This window comes from Helianthus annuus, chromosome 16 (assembly GCF_002127325.2).
Source record: "Helianthus annuus cultivar XRQ/B chromosome 16, HanXRQr2.0-SUNRISE, whole genome shotgun sequence".
Classification (NCBI taxonomy): Eukaryota; Viridiplantae; Streptophyta; class Magnoliopsida; order Asterales; family Asteraceae; genus Helianthus; species Helianthus annuus.
In genome coordinates, this window is record NC_035448.2 from 130,383,908 (window position 1) to 130,402,411 (window position 18,504).

Consider the following 18,504-nt stretch of genomic DNA (forward strand, 5'->3'; position numbering starts at 1 on the left):
GATATGGAGAGGAACTTTTATCGGTGGTTCGTCAAATAGCATATGAGAATGTTCTTGACACGTATGATGAGTACCTGAATATGTATGAAAGAATCTCAAGCAAAAGTCTACCTTACTTTTGAACGTTGTTATTTGGTTCAATGGTTGTATGGTAATGAACATTTGCGTAGACCAAGTTCCAACGACATCCAACTTTTGTGTGCTGCACATGAAACCAAACATGGATTTTCGGGAATGCTAGGTAGCATTGATTGTACACAATGGACTTGTAGGAATGCCCAGCGATATGGCAACGTCAATACATGATAGGCGATCACGAGAATTATGCTTGAAGCAGAAGCCTCTTAAAATTTATGGTTTTGGCAATTATTCTTTAGTGTGGTTGGTTTCAACTTTCAACAACTACCTCATTGTCCTCCCAACAAGGTTGGACATAGATCTTCACCGAAGTGTCCATTTGTGGTAATCAAATTACAATAGAAGGGTGGGAGTTATCTTTATTATGGGATATACCCCAGGTTGGAAACTTTTGTGAAATCATTTGCTTATTTACAAATAAATGGAAAGGTTCAAGCTAGCTTAAGAAGTGGCAAGAAAGGACATGGAACAAGCTTTTGGTGTCCTAAAAACTCGGTGGGCTATAGTTAGACTCCTTGCGCAGTCAATGCTTCTGTCCAAAAGTAGAAATATAACGTATGCTTGTATTACATTACATAATATGATTTTGAAAGATGAAGGTGTAACGATATGTTGTGAATATGAAACTGATTTTCTAACTAAAGAAGAAGTAAATGATGATATTTTAATGGCATTGTATTGCCTAGAAATTCACACCACCATTCGGTTTGATCTAGTGGAACATATTGCAAAGGCCAACATACCAATGTAGATGGCGAGTAGTATTCGTTTTATTTACATGTTTTTTATCGAGTCTTGTATTAAAATTTATTAACAGAATGTTTTTTGTTTTCATATTTTTGTATATTAGTTTCTATATTTATTATATTAAGTTATTGGTTTTTATCTATTTGTATTCCATGGTTTAGATAGGTTCTTTATATGATTTTGGGTATACGAGGGTATGTACCGAAACAACTAAACTTAGGTGGTGTTTGTTTTTTGGGCAAAAGCTCTTCTGAGCACTTATGTCCGCGTCGCGTAGACGCGCGCAGACCTTTGGGTCCTGCAGCTTGTTTGTTTTCTTGATGAGCTTCTTACTAAAAACATCTTCCCCACGCAGACATCAACCCAAGTCTTCAAACCTCTTCAAACATCTTTTCCCTCTTCTCCCTCTTCTCCGCTTCTCCCTCCAGCCGACACCACCTCCTCTAGCACCACCTCCACCTTCGACACCACCTCCTCCGCCACCCACCTCCACTCCGCCACCTCCGCCACCACCTCCACCTCCGCCTCGTCGGCTTCTCTCCTCTTCTCCGCCGCTCAGCTCTGTTCTGCAAGATGGGGGTGTGGGTGTGGCTGCCGTCGGAGGGGTGTGGGTTAACCGGCGCCGGTTGATGTTCACCTAAGAGAGGGGCATTTTAATTGAGTCGGTGTGTGCTCCGGTCGTCTTTGTCGTTCGAGAGGAAGAGGGACTAGAGCCGAAAGGTGTGTGTGTGACAGATGATGAAGATGAAGGGGTAGATGAAGGCAGAGAGAGAGAGAGGTGTTGTGTTGTGTTGTGAGAAGAGAACAAGGGTTTTTGTAGAAGTAAAAAAAGCAAACAGTCTTCTCCTTGCAGACTGCAGACCTTTGGTCCACCTCTTCTCCTGCAGATGTTTGCATATGTGGTCCACAGACTGCAGACATTTTACCTCTTCAAAAACAAACAGCACCTTAGGTTAGTAGAGGTATCTGATATGATTTTCTTTTTACTCAAACTGGATTATATAATTTTGTTTTCTTCATATGTAAATTAAAGAAAAACAAGGTATAACTGAAGAATACATATAGAGTTATCTATCTATATGCTTAATCGGAGATCAGTGGCGGAGCTAGCCTAAAAATCTTCTATGTATTGAAGAGTCAAATGTTTGGAAAGACTTAAAGATGAGTTTAACTTCATTAAACCTCCTATATTTTCTTTTTGTGACTACATGCTTTTAAACTATGTTCTGTAGCAAGACATCCAAACTTTATTAAGACCTACCTTTTAATCATTTATAATTCAAATTAGCTTTTAATAATCCTTTTATATATCACTTGTAGTTTCAAATGTCATGAACGATGGAATTATTTAAAGTGTTTAGAAATCTAAGCCAAATGTAATTTCTACCTCCATTAGTTATTCAGTAGTCTTTTGTTGCATGTGTCAAGCAAAATCATTTTTTTTCTCCACGACAATTAAGTAACATAGGACTATATTTAGAAAAAGCAAAGAGTCTCTAGCAAGAAAGGAAGATGTCAAAAAAGCTATTGCTTATAGTTCAAGACATATTTGTAAGTCATAATGTCCTTGAAGCTACTAATAAGTAATGTTCATTTTATTATGTAGTACGTATTTATTGTTTTTGATTCTGTATTTCTGTGAATCGGATGTCATCCATGGCCGGTTCCATAAGCTTGGTAACCTAGGCACGGGTCTAGGGCCACCAAAAAATTAGGGCCTCTGAATTTTTAAAAAGTTTTTATATATAGTTATATGTATTAGGCCCAAATAAATACGATTATTTCAAACTAAACAGGTTTTTCATTAAAGGAGTCCAAAATAAATATTATTTGGCAAAAAAAAGGCCAAGTTTCAAAGCCCATTTCACCTTGATTTCCTGCTATTACAACACAACCACCATTGACCTAATCATCATTATTTAGCAGCCTAAAACTCCCAAATACAGCCACAATCATCGTTCTCATTTCCTATAGCAACCTGCTAGGCTATCCGCTATCACTAGCCGAAAAAAATAAGGGTAATCACCCATGGCGTCGGGATTGGAGGAGAGTTTGTTGACGAAATTAGGGCCCTCACTTTATAGTTTGCTTAGGATCTCAAAAACGTAGGAACGGGCGTCATCTCAATCCATGTTAAGATGTTATATAGTGTGCACCTATATTAATTATGATAGAAAATGTTTATATAATGTGTACTTAATTAATTGCAATATACTAGAATACTTATTTTTTTAGCAAGTGGATAAATGATTACCCGTTGGCCATATATGTGGTGGGTCTTTAAAGTATGCTACCGCTAAAAGCAGCCGACAACCGAGTAGTAACAAATTCTGGATTTTAGAAAAACTAACACTTTCATGCTTACAAAGTTAAAAGTTTTTTTAACGGGAAATTTGGACCATTCACAAGCAACTAGCCACTGGAGTATTATCATATCACCAATAAAACCATTCTATCATATCTTTTTTTTTTTTGAAAGGTGAATTTCTTTAATCTCTGCCGTCTGTGGGACTTGAACCCAAGACCTTCCCATTCCCAACCTAGGTGTTTTAAAGGCTTTGCCTTTGCCAATGAACCACCACCCCATTGGTTCCATTCTATCATATCTATCTATCTCCGGTAGGCAATAATGCCTATAAGAAAAAACCCTTTTGAGATCAAACTCAGAAACTAATAGTATCAAGTTTTATCACACCTTTAAAATACCAATAGGCTATAATGTGATTGGCTACAAAGTTAAAATTGACATTGGTGATTGATTACCCCTTATAAAAGGGGTGTATGTTCAAATTTCTATATTAAAACCAAACACATCAACAATGTTTCGTTTTTATACCTTTCGTAACTTCTAATTTTTTATTACTATAGTTAATGTTAGCATATTTTGTTTTTTAATTATAACTTTAAAAATACAATATTTTATAAAATGTTGAATATGCTGTTGCGACGTGCTTATTTTTATATACGTCTTGATATACATTTTTTTCTTTTTTATAAAATGTTGAATATGCTGTTGCGACGTCCTTATTTTTATATACGTCTTGATATACATTTTTTCTTTATAAAACCAAGTTGTTAGTGTTAATGTACAAGTAATTATTATCTATGTCTTGATAGATTTTTTTTTAAACCGAGTTGTAAGTAGCGATCTACAAATAACCGAAACACAAACGTACATGTTATCAAAGCTACCTCATATTTCGTTACTCTAATAATACTAGTGGGAGACCCGCGCGTTGCGGCGGAGTCGATAATACCGGGCATGAATATATCACCAAGTCGAGAGGGTGAAGGTTAAAAGGCTTGTGGGAGTATTACGAAAGTTTCGCATAACTCACCTGGATTACCGAGTTGGCCAGAGACAGCCATGTAATCATCTTCTGTGATGGTTGTATTGAACGCAAGACATCCTGGTTTAGGCGGTGGTATTTTATAAAGAATGTGGTTAAGAAGATGAATTAGAGGTTGCACCCATGTTGAGAATGGTATGCGAGTCACTGGTCGTGTTGAGAATACGCTGTACCAGCGATCACCGTTAAGAGTCCATAACCCTGCTGACCTTTTAGTCCCACGAAGTATAGTCAGTAGAAGCATTTGTAGCGAGTCTTGTACATTTGCCAAAACCCCCTGATAAATGGATGTCAGTGGAACACCCGTGGGGGATGGTATATCGATAAATTAATTACAGAACAAACTATATAATAATAATTATTAATTACAAAACAAACTATATAAAAACTCAATTTGATTTGAGTCAAATAACTGTAGAAACTAATAGTTTTATTAATTGGGTAACACCATAATCGGGTTCATGTTAGTTTTATTCGGGTCTGTTTCCAGGTTTCAGTTAAAGAAACATCCCTACCGAGAAGACTGAGACCAACTCTTTCGCCTGCACCCTAAGTTGACAAACAACCAATATTCAAAGTTTAATAAAAATTTCATTTTGGCAATTGATAAAATCTTGGAAGGGTACAGAGTAGTTATGAACACAAAGGATAACCAAGGGGGTCGCAAATTATCAAAACATTATCAATGTTGAAACACGGAATCACCGCCGGAAAATAAAGCCGAGGCGCGGAAAATCCAATATAAATCAGAACATTATCAAATGGCGGATGGGATATTGTACCGAAAGTCATATCTCGGCCCTCTGTTGAGATGTGTCGACGCCGACGACGCAAATTATCTGATCCGGGAAGTACATGAGGGCATCTGCGGCATCCACGCCGGGCCACGCATGGTAGTGGCTAAAGTAATGAACGCCGGGTACTACTGGCCCGGAATGCACCTCGATGCCGTGAAAGAACTAAGGAAATGCAGCGGCTGCCAACGGCATGCACCAAAAACCATGCGTCCAAAAAATGCGTTGGTGCCTGTAACAACCGCATGGCCCTTTCAGCAATGGGGCATAGACATGGTGGGCCCCTTTCCAGAAGCTCCGGGGGCAGTCAAGTTTATCATCGTCGCGGTCGATTACTTCACCAAGTGGGTAGAAGCAAAAGCACTTGCGTCAACCACGTCAGCAGTCGTTAAACGCTTTATCTGGGAACAAATCATATGCCGTTTCGGCCTGCCACTCCGAATCATCACCGACAATGGTACAAACTTTGCAGCAGATGATCTCGAACGATGGTTCAAGGAACTAAACATCGAACATACCTTCTCGTCGGTCGCACATCCGCAAGGGAATGGGCAAGTTGAAGCGGTCAACAAGAGCATCGTCGATGGCATCAAAGCAAGGCTCGGTGAAAAAAGACGAGGGTGGGTCGACGAGCTACCAAGCATATTATGGGCCCATAGAACAATGCCCAAAACAAGCAATGGAGAAACACCCTTCAGCTTGGTCTATGGGTCCGAAGCTGTGATCCCAGCAGAAATCGGACTCCCATCTCCAAGAATGCTCTCCATGAATCTGATCAATAACGAAGAAGAACGGAGGATCGATCTAGACCTCCTAGAAGAACGAAGAGAGATGGCTGCAATCAATGAAGCCAAGTACAAATCAAAGCTTGAAAAGTATTACAATTCCCGAGTCCGGATCTGCACCTTCAACCCAGGCGATTATGTCTTAAGGGACAATGAAGCATCCAACACAGAAAAACCAGGGAAACTGGCTCCCAAATGGGAAGGCCCATACATCATTGATGCGGTCCTCGGCAAGGGAGCATACAAGCTACGCACCATGAACGACAAAGAGGTCCCGCGAACCTGGAACGCCCAACAGTTACGAAAATGCTACATATAAACATGTAATCGTATAAGGCAAATCGCCGACACATTTACTTAATACAAGAAGCGTTTGGCTACCTCTATTTCATGCAAAATTTTTGTCACAACTGCATTTATTACTTCGGGCGTACGCGAAAACATCAATGGCTCGACCATAGGAAACGTTGTAGACCTCCAAGGCTCGTCACAACCAAGTGAACAGCCGGGTCAGAAACACAACCAAAGCCTACAAAACGCCAAAAAACATAACTTCGTGCCCACATAAACACGAAAACATCGATAGCAAGGCAACTAAACATTGTAACGCTCCCAAGGCTGCAATCCCAGCCGAGCTCACACAATAACCTGCAACTCGATCACTTCGTATATCACATACAAGCGCGCATACTTAAACGACAGAATAAAAACGTTGTCATAACACAACATCACCTGTCAGCGCCATCATTCATTCGCGACACCTAATCAAAGTAATTAAAACATGCACATATTATGACGATTTCAAAATTTGCATAAACACAATCAGAGCAACAAACAATCGTCAAAGTACACAAAAGTACAAAGTAAGCAAATTGTCTTGAAACATCATTACAAGCCCATACAAGGCTGTACGCGGCGCACAGGCCGGAAATCCCAAACTAAGTGCGGCTGGAACCAGCACCACCCGCACCGCTAGCATCATCTTCTCCCAATGCCTTCTTCAACAAAGCTACCCCATCCGCTTTGAGGGCCAACTTACCAGCAGCCTTAACTACGGCAAAATCAAGCATTGCAAACTCTCGCCGTTTCTTCGCATACGCATTATCGCAATCAGCTTTATACAGCTCAAACTTATAATCCTTCTCATTGTTTGCAGCAGCACACCTGCCTTCAGCATATCCATTCTTGCGGCCACTATTATAACCTGCCCCACCCAACTCAAACATGTATTGGGCAAGCTCAGGAGAATTCAAGATACGATCAGCAAGCTACATGAAAAACAAGGTTGAATAAGATAGCAGAAAAAACTACACAAAAGTAGAACAGGCAAAGAACATTACCAATGGAACACCACGAGATAGCAGCCATCTACTATCAGCTGAAGCTTCCTCAGCAAGGAGCTCAGCGGCACGGCACTCCGCCGCCTTCTCATCAAGAAGACGCTGAGCAGCCTCACATTCCGAAGTCTTCGCCTGCACAAGAAGCTCCAGCTTATCTATCCGCGCAATGTACTCCTTTTCCTTCTTCTCCGCCGCAAGACGCGTTTGATGAGCCTCTTCCGCGAGAGCAGTCTTCTCACCAGACAGCCGCACAATAGCATCACGCTGCGACTGCATCTCCGCGTTCGTACGAGCACAGGCCGACTCCCAATCCTTTTGTTTTTGCTCGTTTAACTGTTTCTGCTCTTCAAATTTCCGCTCAGCCTCAGTAACCCGCCATTGAAGACCCTTCTGCTCTGTATTAAATTTTTCCTTCTCTTCAGCAAATGTCTTCTTGGCCTCCTCAAACGCCATAGTTTCTTCTCCCATAGAACGCCACTCACGAAGAATCTCCTGAGAGGTGGCAAAGAAGTTAACCCCAGCCGTAACATGATCATCTATAAGGGCAAATCGGCTGCGGTTTTTCTGAAACATCCTCTCGGCAGGAGGAAGGGATAATGAGAAGAACTCCTGACAGTTCTGCAAGTCATTCATGCGGGAGCCCTGAGTAAGGCCCCAACGGGGGACGTGCGGCAAATCATCGCAAGCCGGGTTACCCCAGGAATCACCAGGATTTTGTTCAAAGTGCGGACTCCGCACAAAGCCAGAAGTGGCTCCACCTTCAACGGGAGGACGTTTTGTGTAAATGGTTTGTTGTGGAGTAGTCTCACTAGACTCCATCTCCACCTCAATACCTTTACCCTTATCAACTCCACCAGCATCACCACCAACATCACCACCAGCAGCGTCACCTCCCTCAAATATACCTTCAAACCCTTCACCGCCCTTCACAGTTACATCAGCATCATCTCGAGGAGGGGTCAAGCCAACAGTCCTCGAAGGAGGAGAGGTAGGTGGCGTAATCTGCGAAATATCCACCGGCCGTGGCTTCTTGCTAGTCTTAGATTCTGCCACAAAATTACAATTAGCTAAAAAGACAAAATAAAAGATGACAAAAACATACACAGAAACTAAGTTACCAGGCCGGGGAGCAGAAGCCTCAAATATCTTCTCCAACAAATTCCCTCGACCCCCACTAAATACACCCAAATCAACCTCAGATTCAGAAGGGGCTGGGGGGGCATCCTTTTGAAGCTTGGCCCTCTTGGCCGCAAGAAGGGCAGCAGCTTGTTCATCAAGATGACGCTTATGATCATCAAGAGCCTTCTTCTTCATATGCTCAGTTAAAGTGGCTTTATCATCAAGATCTGACCCTTGACGCACCTCCCCAGGGCCTAAGCCAGACAACGTATCAGACACTACTACATAATCTAGATAAGAAAGAATGGAGGGTCGCTTACGAGAAGATCCGGCAGCTCCACCCTCAACTCCCTCTCCTTTCCTTCCAGACCTATCAATCCGAGCTTTCTTCCTCGTCTCCAACTGAGCAGACGGATCAATAGACGCTTCCACGTCATCATCATCATCTCCAACAACCTCGTGTACAGGTTCAGCATTGCCACCAGGCACGGTACCTGCACGCGCGGAACGAGACGTTAGATCCCCACCACTCCGACCAGAACTCCCACTGGAAACAACGATGACATCCTCTTGATCAGAGTCAACAAAGTCACCCAAAACATCCTCACCAAGAACCTCAGCAGCATATCGGTTCAAACTTTGCTCGGTAGGGTGCAAGAAGCGATCTTGTATTTGATCCAGCCACGTCGGGTTACCATCAGCCTGGATGGCTTCAACCATGGCACCAGCAGCCTTGGGGTCCAAAGCATTCAACAAGCTATAACCAACTGCAGAAAAACAACAAAGATCAAAGCACAAAACAAGCCTAAAGGGAAGTAAACAACCGACAAAATAAGAAGGAATCATACATTTGCCCTTATGGCTGTATACAGGCTGACCCAAAGGATGCTTAGGCACCCATAACATGCTCATCCCAGCACCGACCAAGGCCATTTCATCCAGTTGAGAAATAGCAGTTGCCTTGGCCGTTATCCTCCCATACCATTCTTGGGCAGCAAAATTCTCCAACGGTTCCACCCTTGGAATCCCTTGATCGACCTGCCTGTACGTCATCTCCGACGGAATCACTCCACGACGAATGTAGAAAAACTTCTGTTTCCAGTCATGAATACCCTTTATTGGGGCAGAACACACTGGGACAACCCCCGTCCTGGCTTGAAAAGAATAAAAACCACTAGAATATGTCACACTATAAAAAGTGTTGAACATCTGAAACGTTGGTTCAACCCGATAAGACCGGCAAACAAACTCGAAGTGAGTAATCCGGGGAAGCCCAATGGCATTTATCTGAGAGATATGAAGACCATAACCCCTCAAAACACCGGCAACAAACTTAGTAATGGGCAACCTAAAATTGCCCTCTCGGAAAAAAGCAGCATATAAAGTGATAAAACCGGGGGGGGCATCCAGTGCAGTAGATCCAGACGGAGGATATCGAGCCCCCCACTCAGGTCGAAAGTTATGCCCCCTAACGAGGTTATGAAATTCCTCCTCTTTCCAGTTAATGACGGCCTGATCCGGGCCAGGAGGACCCCTACTCCGTTGTTTCCTTTTCTTCTGAGAAGGATTTTTCTCCGCCATTAAGAAAAATCAAGAGTAAGATACTTCGGATTTGAAAAAATATGAAGGACAAGAAGAACAAAGGAGAAAGGAAGGGAGAGAATCACTTAGAAATTTCGAAGATATGGGAGAAGTGAATAACCGCTCTACTATTTATACTCATCGCATTAAATGCGAGAGATAGTGGAACGTCAGGAGGCAGGAAAAGTAACCAATAGATGGCCGACACGTCAGAGGAAAGAGAAGACGTCGGCTCATTTTTCGGGAAGCATGGGCAACAGGGTCTGCTGATGTGACAGAAAGTCACTGCAAAAGCAACTGTTCACCTCCGAAAAGACAGGGATGTCAGACGGTCACACCAAACACTCCCCCATAACCACCAAACTTCAAACAGAAGAAAGCACGAAAGGGCCAAAACCCATGCGGCATGCGTCCATTTGGCTCACTTTTTTCAAAGGGCCAAAACCCATGCGGCATGCGTCCATTTGGCTCACTTTTTTCAAAGGGCCAAAACCCATGCGGCATGCGTCCATTTGGCTCACTTTTTCAAAGAGCCAAAACCCATGCGGCATGCGTCCATTTGGCTCACTTTTTTCAAAGGGCCAAAACCCATGCGGCATGCGTCCATTTGGCTCACTTTTTTCAAAGAGCCAAAACCCATGCGGCATGCGTCCATTTGGCTCACTTTTTTCAAAGGGCCAAAACCCATGCGGCATGCGTCCATTTGGCTCACTTTTTTCAAAGAGCCAAAACCCATGCGGCATGCGTCCATTTGGCTCACTTTTTTCAAAGGGCCAAAACCCATGCGGCATGCGTCCATTTGGCTCACTTTTTTCAAAGAGCCAAAACCCATGCGGCATGCGTCCATTTGGCTCACTTTTTTCAAAGAGCCAAAACCCATGCGGCATGCGTCCATTTGGCTCACTTTTTTCAAAGAGCCAAAACCCATGCGGCATGCGTCCATTTGGCTCACTTTTTTCAAAGAGCCAAAACCCATGCGGCATGCGTCCATTTGGCTCACTTTTTTCAAAAGGCCAAGACTCACGCGGCATGCGTCCACTCGGCTCAATTTATATTCACCAATTCCAACGCGATGCATAAAAAACCACAACTCTCATAAGTCCAGAATCCCTCCTAGACGATCAACTCAACTAGAAGGCACACTGGACTGGGGGGACTTGAAGAGGTATGGTCCCAATTCCCCGCCTACATGGCAGGGACCACACCACTTTTTGTGCACACAAGGCATCCACATCATCTGGATCTTCTAGAAGCTTCCAGAAGACAACCGGATAAGGCCCGGCGGGCATCAAAGATGCCTCGCCCAACATCAAGGACAATACGTGGCACCATACACAAGAAGCCACATGGGCCTGCGACAATCCAGGGAGCAGGGCTGACATGACCAGTACGAGGTGCCCAACACCGTCGAATGCGGGGACGCCACGTGTACCACTACGCCGTCCCTGACAGAGCAGACCAAGAGGATATTCCCCTTGGTCGGACAGCTGGCGCACATCCACAGCTGGCACAGCTACTTCCTCCTTCTTCACCCTCCGGCTATAAATAGAACCCTTCATCATTCAGGTTAAGGATCTTGGCTCTCTTTACTCACTCTATACACACACTGTTTTATTCATCTCGGAACAGTACTTATTCTCACGCCGGAGCCTGGTTAAGAGGGAAAACCTCTCTTTCCCCTCTTAACGAGACTAACGGTGTTTACTGTTTTGCAGATCTCGAGCCTTGGATACGAGCAAGAGAGGAGGTTGAACCCTATAAGTGAAACGACCCCCTTGGTTATCCTTTGTGTTAACCATTGTTTCAACAAGACCTGATGACAAACCAAATGTTCTGTTCATCTACACCCTAACTTAAATTCATATTTGACACACATTTCTCTTTATAGTTTATATACACTCTTTTTTTTTTTTTTTGGTTTCTTACTTGTCTTTATCAACTCTATTATGATGTTACATAGTAATACAGCACGGCCATCTTTACGTTACGCCAAAATTTTCCGTTCACACGGAATCCCAGTTTATAAAACCCCCAAATGTATTCAACTCCAGTGGGGGTTTTCAGTAAAATGTAGCCTCTGTTACCAGCATCAGTCAGCATACGGTTCAACCATAACACAGGATGCAATATAATGGTTCTTTGACCATTTTTCCTGCAGAATGAACAATCAAACAAAAATATTCATAAAAACTTAAAAAAATGCTAGCAATTACAGGTTTTACTATTACGGTACTACCTTCACATGGGTACTCTGGAAGGCGGATGTTCTCAAGGTTTCTTGTGTCTCGTCCATTATTTTACGCCACGGGAAACTCAAAATGAACGCTGCTTGATCAGGTGTGGCAGCCATAGATGGTATCCTGTACCCACTCTCCCATCTACGATGTATTCCTTCACTTGGGTAAAGAAAATCAAGTTCTACAACCTGTTGTTAATTGCCAAAATATTAACGATGTACATTCAAATTTGCGGATTTAACATTCTGTTATAACTTTTAGAGGCTCAATGAAAGAACGTAATATTACCTGGTGAACGTAATATTGTCTGTAAAGACTACATAATCTAAAAGGACCAAAACTACTTACTCTGAAATACCATTTGGTTCACTCGTTGCAAGGCGTCCCACATGCTCCCACTGTTTAGCTATAAAAAAAAAAGGCAATTAGACTGAAACTGAAACATTAAGGGCTTTGATCAATGGGACCATTGATGCACCACAGCTTGTTCCCTTTAAGAAGTAACCGCCATCAACACGATCAGCTTTGCATTTGATGCCAATATCTGAGGCAGCTCATGATATGATAAACAGAAATCGATTTAAGATAAGGCCTCAGTGGTCTGTAATGACAACACAATCCAAAAGAACCAAAACTACTTACTCTGAAATACCATTTGGTTCACTCGGTGCAAGGGGTCCTACATGCTCCCACTGTTTAGCTATAAAAAAAGGAAATTTGGCTGAAACTGAAACATTAGTGGCTGAAGTAATTGTATTGGTCTACACTATGCATATTAACTCAAACAAACAAATGTTCAATCATCCAACAATTCAATCAAGCAAACTAATACCAATTTCTTTAGAGTTATGAGGCTATAACACATCTCTTACACTATCGACGGGATTATTCAACAGAGTATTGCATAATCCATCAATTTGCATGAACTAATACATAAACTAAATGTAAACAACGTGGAGTAGGGGTGTCACTCGTGTCGGGTTGATGGGTTGGCGGGTTAAAGGGTTGCGGGTTGGCTGGTTGAAATGTTCTACCCAAACCCGACCCATATAAATTCGGGTCAACCCGAACCCGACCCGTTTAACCCATATTTTGAAATGAGTCATATAAGTTGATGATTTGTTATCGAGTTATTGGGTTTTAAGCAGGTTACCGATAACATGTTTAATGATGAGTATGAGTGTGACTAATAAATAATATAATGTATCAAAATTAACATTATTATAACTAACCATGTAAAATAAAAACAGGAAAAAAAACAAAAAAAAAAAATATAAAAGATTGTTTTTCTAAATAGTTAAACGGGTTAATAGGTCAACCTGTTTTTTATACGGGTCAACCTGAACCCGACCCGCTTTTAATACGGTCAACCCGAACCGACCCGTTTTTTTAAACGGGTTGTGTTAGTCGACCTAATCTTGTTTTTTTCATGTCGGGTTGATGGCTCGTGTCAAGAATTGTCGCCCCTAGCATGGAGCCACTCCCTTTCAAGTTAATTTGACCCCTCACCATGTCAGTTGCCATTAACCAAAGCAAACTCTAATTCTAATATATTTACAAACACAAAACATGCGAAACAATTCATCAAATTGAATACGAAAGGCAAGGACTCTAAATGTTATAGTAACATATTAAGAACAAAAATACAGTAGAGTGTATATACCCACTTTTGATCAATGACATCAAGGATGACTATGAGCAGCGATTCTTCTACATTTAAAAATAATATTTAAAGAAAAACAAGAAAATTGAACTGCAACAAAACTGCAATACTACTCACCAGAATATGAAATGTGGAGATGTAAACAATTTCTCAATCAACTCAAATTGAAAAACTGACCTGAAGTAATACAAAGCATTTCATAGATATTAATTCAATCTCGATAAGATATATCGCAAATATGAACGAACTCCGGTGGAAAAACTCCACAACCACCAACTGATAGTTACCAGAGAAGAATAATAGAACACGGTAACCCAAAAATTTACCCCAACCGTACCGATTCTGATGAAGAATACATCGTCGTTGCCACTATTTCATGGCGGAACCATAGCCGTTGGAAGACGCGTAAGACCCTTTTATGGCTGAACCCTAACCACCACCCCAACTGTTTCACAACCTTGAACCACAACGCCGCTGACGACTGAGGAAAACCTTATTGTCACCGCTAGTACCTACAATTTAAAAATTATACAGATAACTTTATAAATAAATAAATATTAAAGCTTAAGGGTGTGTAACCAAAGTTCTAGTTTGAGGTCACAAAAATTAAAATTTTGTTAAGGATATTGAAATCATTCATTCCAGCTATAAATGTATTACTCACAACACCAGAGAAAGAGCAATATGATCATTTGAACAATCAATGTGACAGATAATTGCACAAAATAATTAACTACAAAACCCTACAATCCTTGCGTACTATAGAAAGATATATAATCAAAGTAACAAAACAAGAGACTTACATCCAACCGTTCTCTTCTGCAATTTTTCATCCTAGGGTTGCAATTTGAGACCGAAGAAACAACAGCAGGTGGTTGTTTACTTAGAACGTCCAGGAATTAATATCCATAACACTAAATAAAACTCATAAATTTTGTCAATTACAAACAACATATCCTCATTTCATAATCGAATCCAAGTATTAAACCAAGAACGAGGGCTGAGGTAATCAACAATCAGCTGCAATGAGGAATTAAAAATCAACAAATCAAATTAAAACAAAAACAAAACAACTTACCACATCGAGAGATTGGAGAGCATCAGCCATGGCGACATTGGTGATGTTATCAGGGATCTTGTTCAGTTTGCAGAGAGATTGAAGATCTGTTCTGGTAAGGCTATGGAAATCCATGAGATCTGAAAATTAGGGTTTGTTGAAGCAACGAGGGCAATTCGCAAGCAAGAAAGACCCTAATCTGCGCTTGACTGGGGTTCTATATGAACATGAGGGAGCGACGCTTGGTTGGGTGGGATGGAAACGCACGAATGCTTTAGTTTCAGCATTCAATCACCTGCAATAATGTGGAAGAGAAGCGTATGTGTTGAAATACCAACATTACCCCCTTTGGCGTCTTAAACTTGAGTGGAAATTCCAAATTCCATGGCTTTAAGCACCTTGTACATGTTGCTTTAAAATTGATACACATCGTAAAATTACCATCTTGTACATCACTTCTCCTTTTTATAGTATTATAGATAAGGTAATGATGGGTTGAGATCCTGTACAAACATTGCTAATTATAAGAACCGTAAGAACAGATCTGAACCATTGATAATTTAAATCAAGGGTTGATATTGATTATAAAAAAACCCTTATAATTAAAAGTTACTACTAAAAAATTAGGGGTAATTTTGTAAAATTGCTAGTCATTTGACCATTTTCCATTAAATACAAATTCCACCAAGGTTTTTAAACTAAAATAACTTTTATATACTTCATTATTTTTTTAAAAAAAATATATCATAAAATCAAGTATTTTTTTATCTTTAATATGAGTACCATATTGCTATACTTTTTTGTATTTATAAAAGTGATTTTTAAAAAAGTTAACAAAAGGTGTTTTATAATTGTGCTGATAACGTGCTGATTATGTGTTAATTACAAAATAATACAACCAAACACCAAAAGTAGATATAATCAGCACATCTGGTGTGCTGATAATGGAGAACAATTGAGGTTGTTGTGCTGATGTCGTTTATGTTGATAATGGAGAACGATTGAGGATGATGTGCTGATAATGAAGAACGATTAAGCATGTTATGCTAATTATATAGTGTTGTGCTGATTATATTTTTTGTAATTATTTTTAATTAGTTTTAAATAAATATGGTCAAAAGGTCTAAATTACCCTTAAACTAATTTTTTTATTGATAGACACTTGTCAATTATTTGTTGGTTCTTACGGTTCTTACAAACTTAAGTGTTTGTATTTGATCCCATTCCAGGTAATGATTTATAAAATTCCTAATATTCCGTTGCGAGTGGGTCAAAAAATATTGATTTTTTTTGTTCTTTACCATGACGAATAGAACCTATACCATCCGAACAACTTTGGTACCGGTACCAATATTCGTTTTTATGGTTTTTGACATAAATTTTGTTGAAAATGAAGTTGTATTCGCAATAGCGTATCTTTTTGGTATCATAATTCGTAAACTATAGCAAGTGATGACATGGTACCAGTACCAGGATGACTATAAACTTATAAGGTCCTAACAATTTTGGTTCCATAACTGATATTTGTTTTTTATCTCTTTAATTGCTATACTTAGTACCAGTATTTTACTAAAATTATATTAAACTGTTACTCACTTAATTCTCACCACACCTGAAATAATTCCTCTGGTAGGTAAATTATATGAAATGCTGCCTTTTAAAAAAAAAAATTAATATTTGTAAAAGTACTTAGTTCATTGACTTAAAATGACTTGCTTCTTAACTTTACCAATTAAAGTATTAAAATAAATATATATTATCATCAACTAAAAAGTCAAAATTGAGCCTTACTTTAAGAGATATTTCTTCATTTTTTATATTTTTTATAATATCCAACAGGAATGATTCCCTTTTCATTTGCCGTGTTTCACGATTACTTGTTTATCTAAAATTTGTTATTCTAACTAGAGGGTATGGAGAGTCTCATCCTCATAAGGATGAGCCGCCCCGTAGACGCCATATCACCATCCCATGGAGGATGGGCCTCCTTGCATTTTGAGGAAGGTGGAGGATTAGGCTACCCCACATTATTTTTATTGTTTAATTTATTTTATTTGTTTAACTTTTATTGTTTAACTTTTTTATTTGTTTAACTTTATAAAAAAAACAATTTAAAATTTAAATAAAGCTAAAAAACGCTTAAAAACATGTCAAGTCGTATGTCACATTAGAAAAAACTCATTATTTAAGACATTCAAAACTCACCCAATAAAAAAACTTAAAAACATCTTAAAATATTATCACATCATCACTACCTTTTTTATAATTTTATAACCACTTATCTCTCTTTCTATATATATTTTATAATTTAAAAGTATAACACCCCCCCCCCCCATTATCCATTTTTTCTAGTTTTTAGCCAAAAACTACATAAGAGAAAAATGAATGATGTGGAAAAACAAAAAAAAAATGGATGCCAAAAATACCTTGTTGGTCATGCTCTAACAAAATAAATAACTAGAAGGGATATTGGATTTAAATAATCTCAATTTTTACCAATTGTTCGATAGCACTCCTAACTGTCGATTTGTGTCACACCACTATTAACTTTCAACTTATTGGCCGATAGTACTCCAAAACTAACCCAACACTAATCCAATTTGCTGACATCAGCTGCCACATCAGCAAACTAGTGCCACATTAGCTGCTACATAATCAAAAAGTCACGTCAGCTGCCACATCATAAAAAAAGCCAAGTTATATGACACGTCAGTGGCCACCTCATTTGCCACATCATCAAAAAAATCCCCATCACATACCACGTCAACGCACAAGTGTCACATCTGTCACACCCCCAAAACCCACACGCGGAGTACCACCGCTTGGAGGCGTGACATGACCAGGATCAAGCCATCAATCATATTGAACATAGCATAATATAAATAAGATAGTTCGTAAAACCCAATTCAATACAATTGATGTTCTAAACCAAACATAGTATCAATAGCGGAAGCGTAATAATGATAATCCAAAGTATGTAAATGTAAACCCAAAGTAATGTTAAGTTTGATTGTTTAAACGTTTTAACATGGCATCCACGATCCATGTTCCACAACGACCTGCTCCTTCCTAGTGCAAGCTCCATAAGTACCTAAGGTCCTGCAAGGTATGCGGCAGAGAGTCAACAACTAGTTGAGCGAGTTCACAGTTAATAGTTCAGAAATAGTAAAGTGTGAGTAGTAGTATGTTCGTTCGTTATGTCATGTATCGTATTAGTTTCCATCGCGGCCTCCCAGGCAGGTATGCGAAGATATTAGGGGATGTTTTTCCCAAGTATTCTAGACTAGGTTTATTTGTATCGCGGCCTCCCAGGCAGGTGTGCGAAGATTAGTAAATTTAGTTCGCGGCCTTCCTAAGGCAGTTGTGCGAAGTCAGTCATAATATCGCGGCCAACCCTTGGCAGGTGTGCGAAGATCAGTTCAATAAGTGTTACTAGTCTAGTCATATCTTATCGTTAGGTTCTACCATCTGAGTATACACAATAATTCATCAAAACCCATTCCCACCCGGGAACCCCATTCCTTGGCTGTGTGAACTCCCCTTGGGTTTGCTCGGTATGCTAAGTATGTGCTCGAAGTAAATCAATCACGTCCTAGGGTATGCACGTATACACAATCAGTTTGTATTCATTTTGTTCACGTATAGACATATCACCAAGTAGCACATTGCACGTATTCAAGATTATGCAAGTCA

General features: G+C 40.1%; 1 protein-coding gene and 1 long non-coding RNA gene across 6 annotated transcripts; both read right to left on the reverse strand.

Annotated features, from left to right (window-relative positions):
- Positions 1–6,481: 6,481 nt before the first annotated feature.
- LOC110917130 lies at positions 6,482–10,329 on the reverse strand. The gene is made up of 2 exons (XM_022161744.2): positions 7,155–10,329; positions 6,482–7,082 (listed from the first exon to the last, which is right to left on the reverse strand). The coding sequence occupies exons 1-2, from the start codon at positions 9,852–9,854 to the stop codon at positions 6,753–6,755; spliced, it is 3,030 nt and encodes a 1,009-aa protein (XP_022017436.1). The 5' UTR covers positions 9,855–10,329; the 3' UTR covers positions 6,482–6,752.
- Positions 10,330–11,696: 1,367 nt separating this feature from the next.
- Positions 11,697–15,286, reverse strand: LOC110915575. 5 transcript variants are annotated; one of them, XR_004883577.1, is made up of 8 exons: positions 14,833–15,286; positions 14,558–14,668; positions 14,092–14,266; positions 13,872–13,931; positions 12,734–13,801; positions 12,440–12,635; positions 12,091–12,279; positions 11,697–12,006 (listed from the first exon to the last, which is right to left on the reverse strand). It is a non-coding gene; the product is annotated as an uncharacterized LOC110915575 (long non-coding RNA). The 5 variants fall into 5 exon arrangements; XR_002579073.2 differs by having other exon boundaries at positions 14,558–15,286; XR_002579071.2 differs by having other exon boundaries at positions 12,734–14,266.
- Between the last annotated feature and the right edge of the window lie 3,218 nt (positions 15,287–18,504).

Coding starts and splice junctions, on each gene's coding strand:
- LOC110917130 (XM_022161744.2), bottom strand. CDS start 9,854: ATGGCGGAGAAAAATCCTTCTCAGAAGAAAAGGAAACAACGGAGTAGG. Junction 7,083..7,154: donor TATCTCGTGGTGTTCCATTG/GTAATGTTCTTT, acceptor TTTTTCATGTAG/CTTGCTGATCGTATCTTGAA.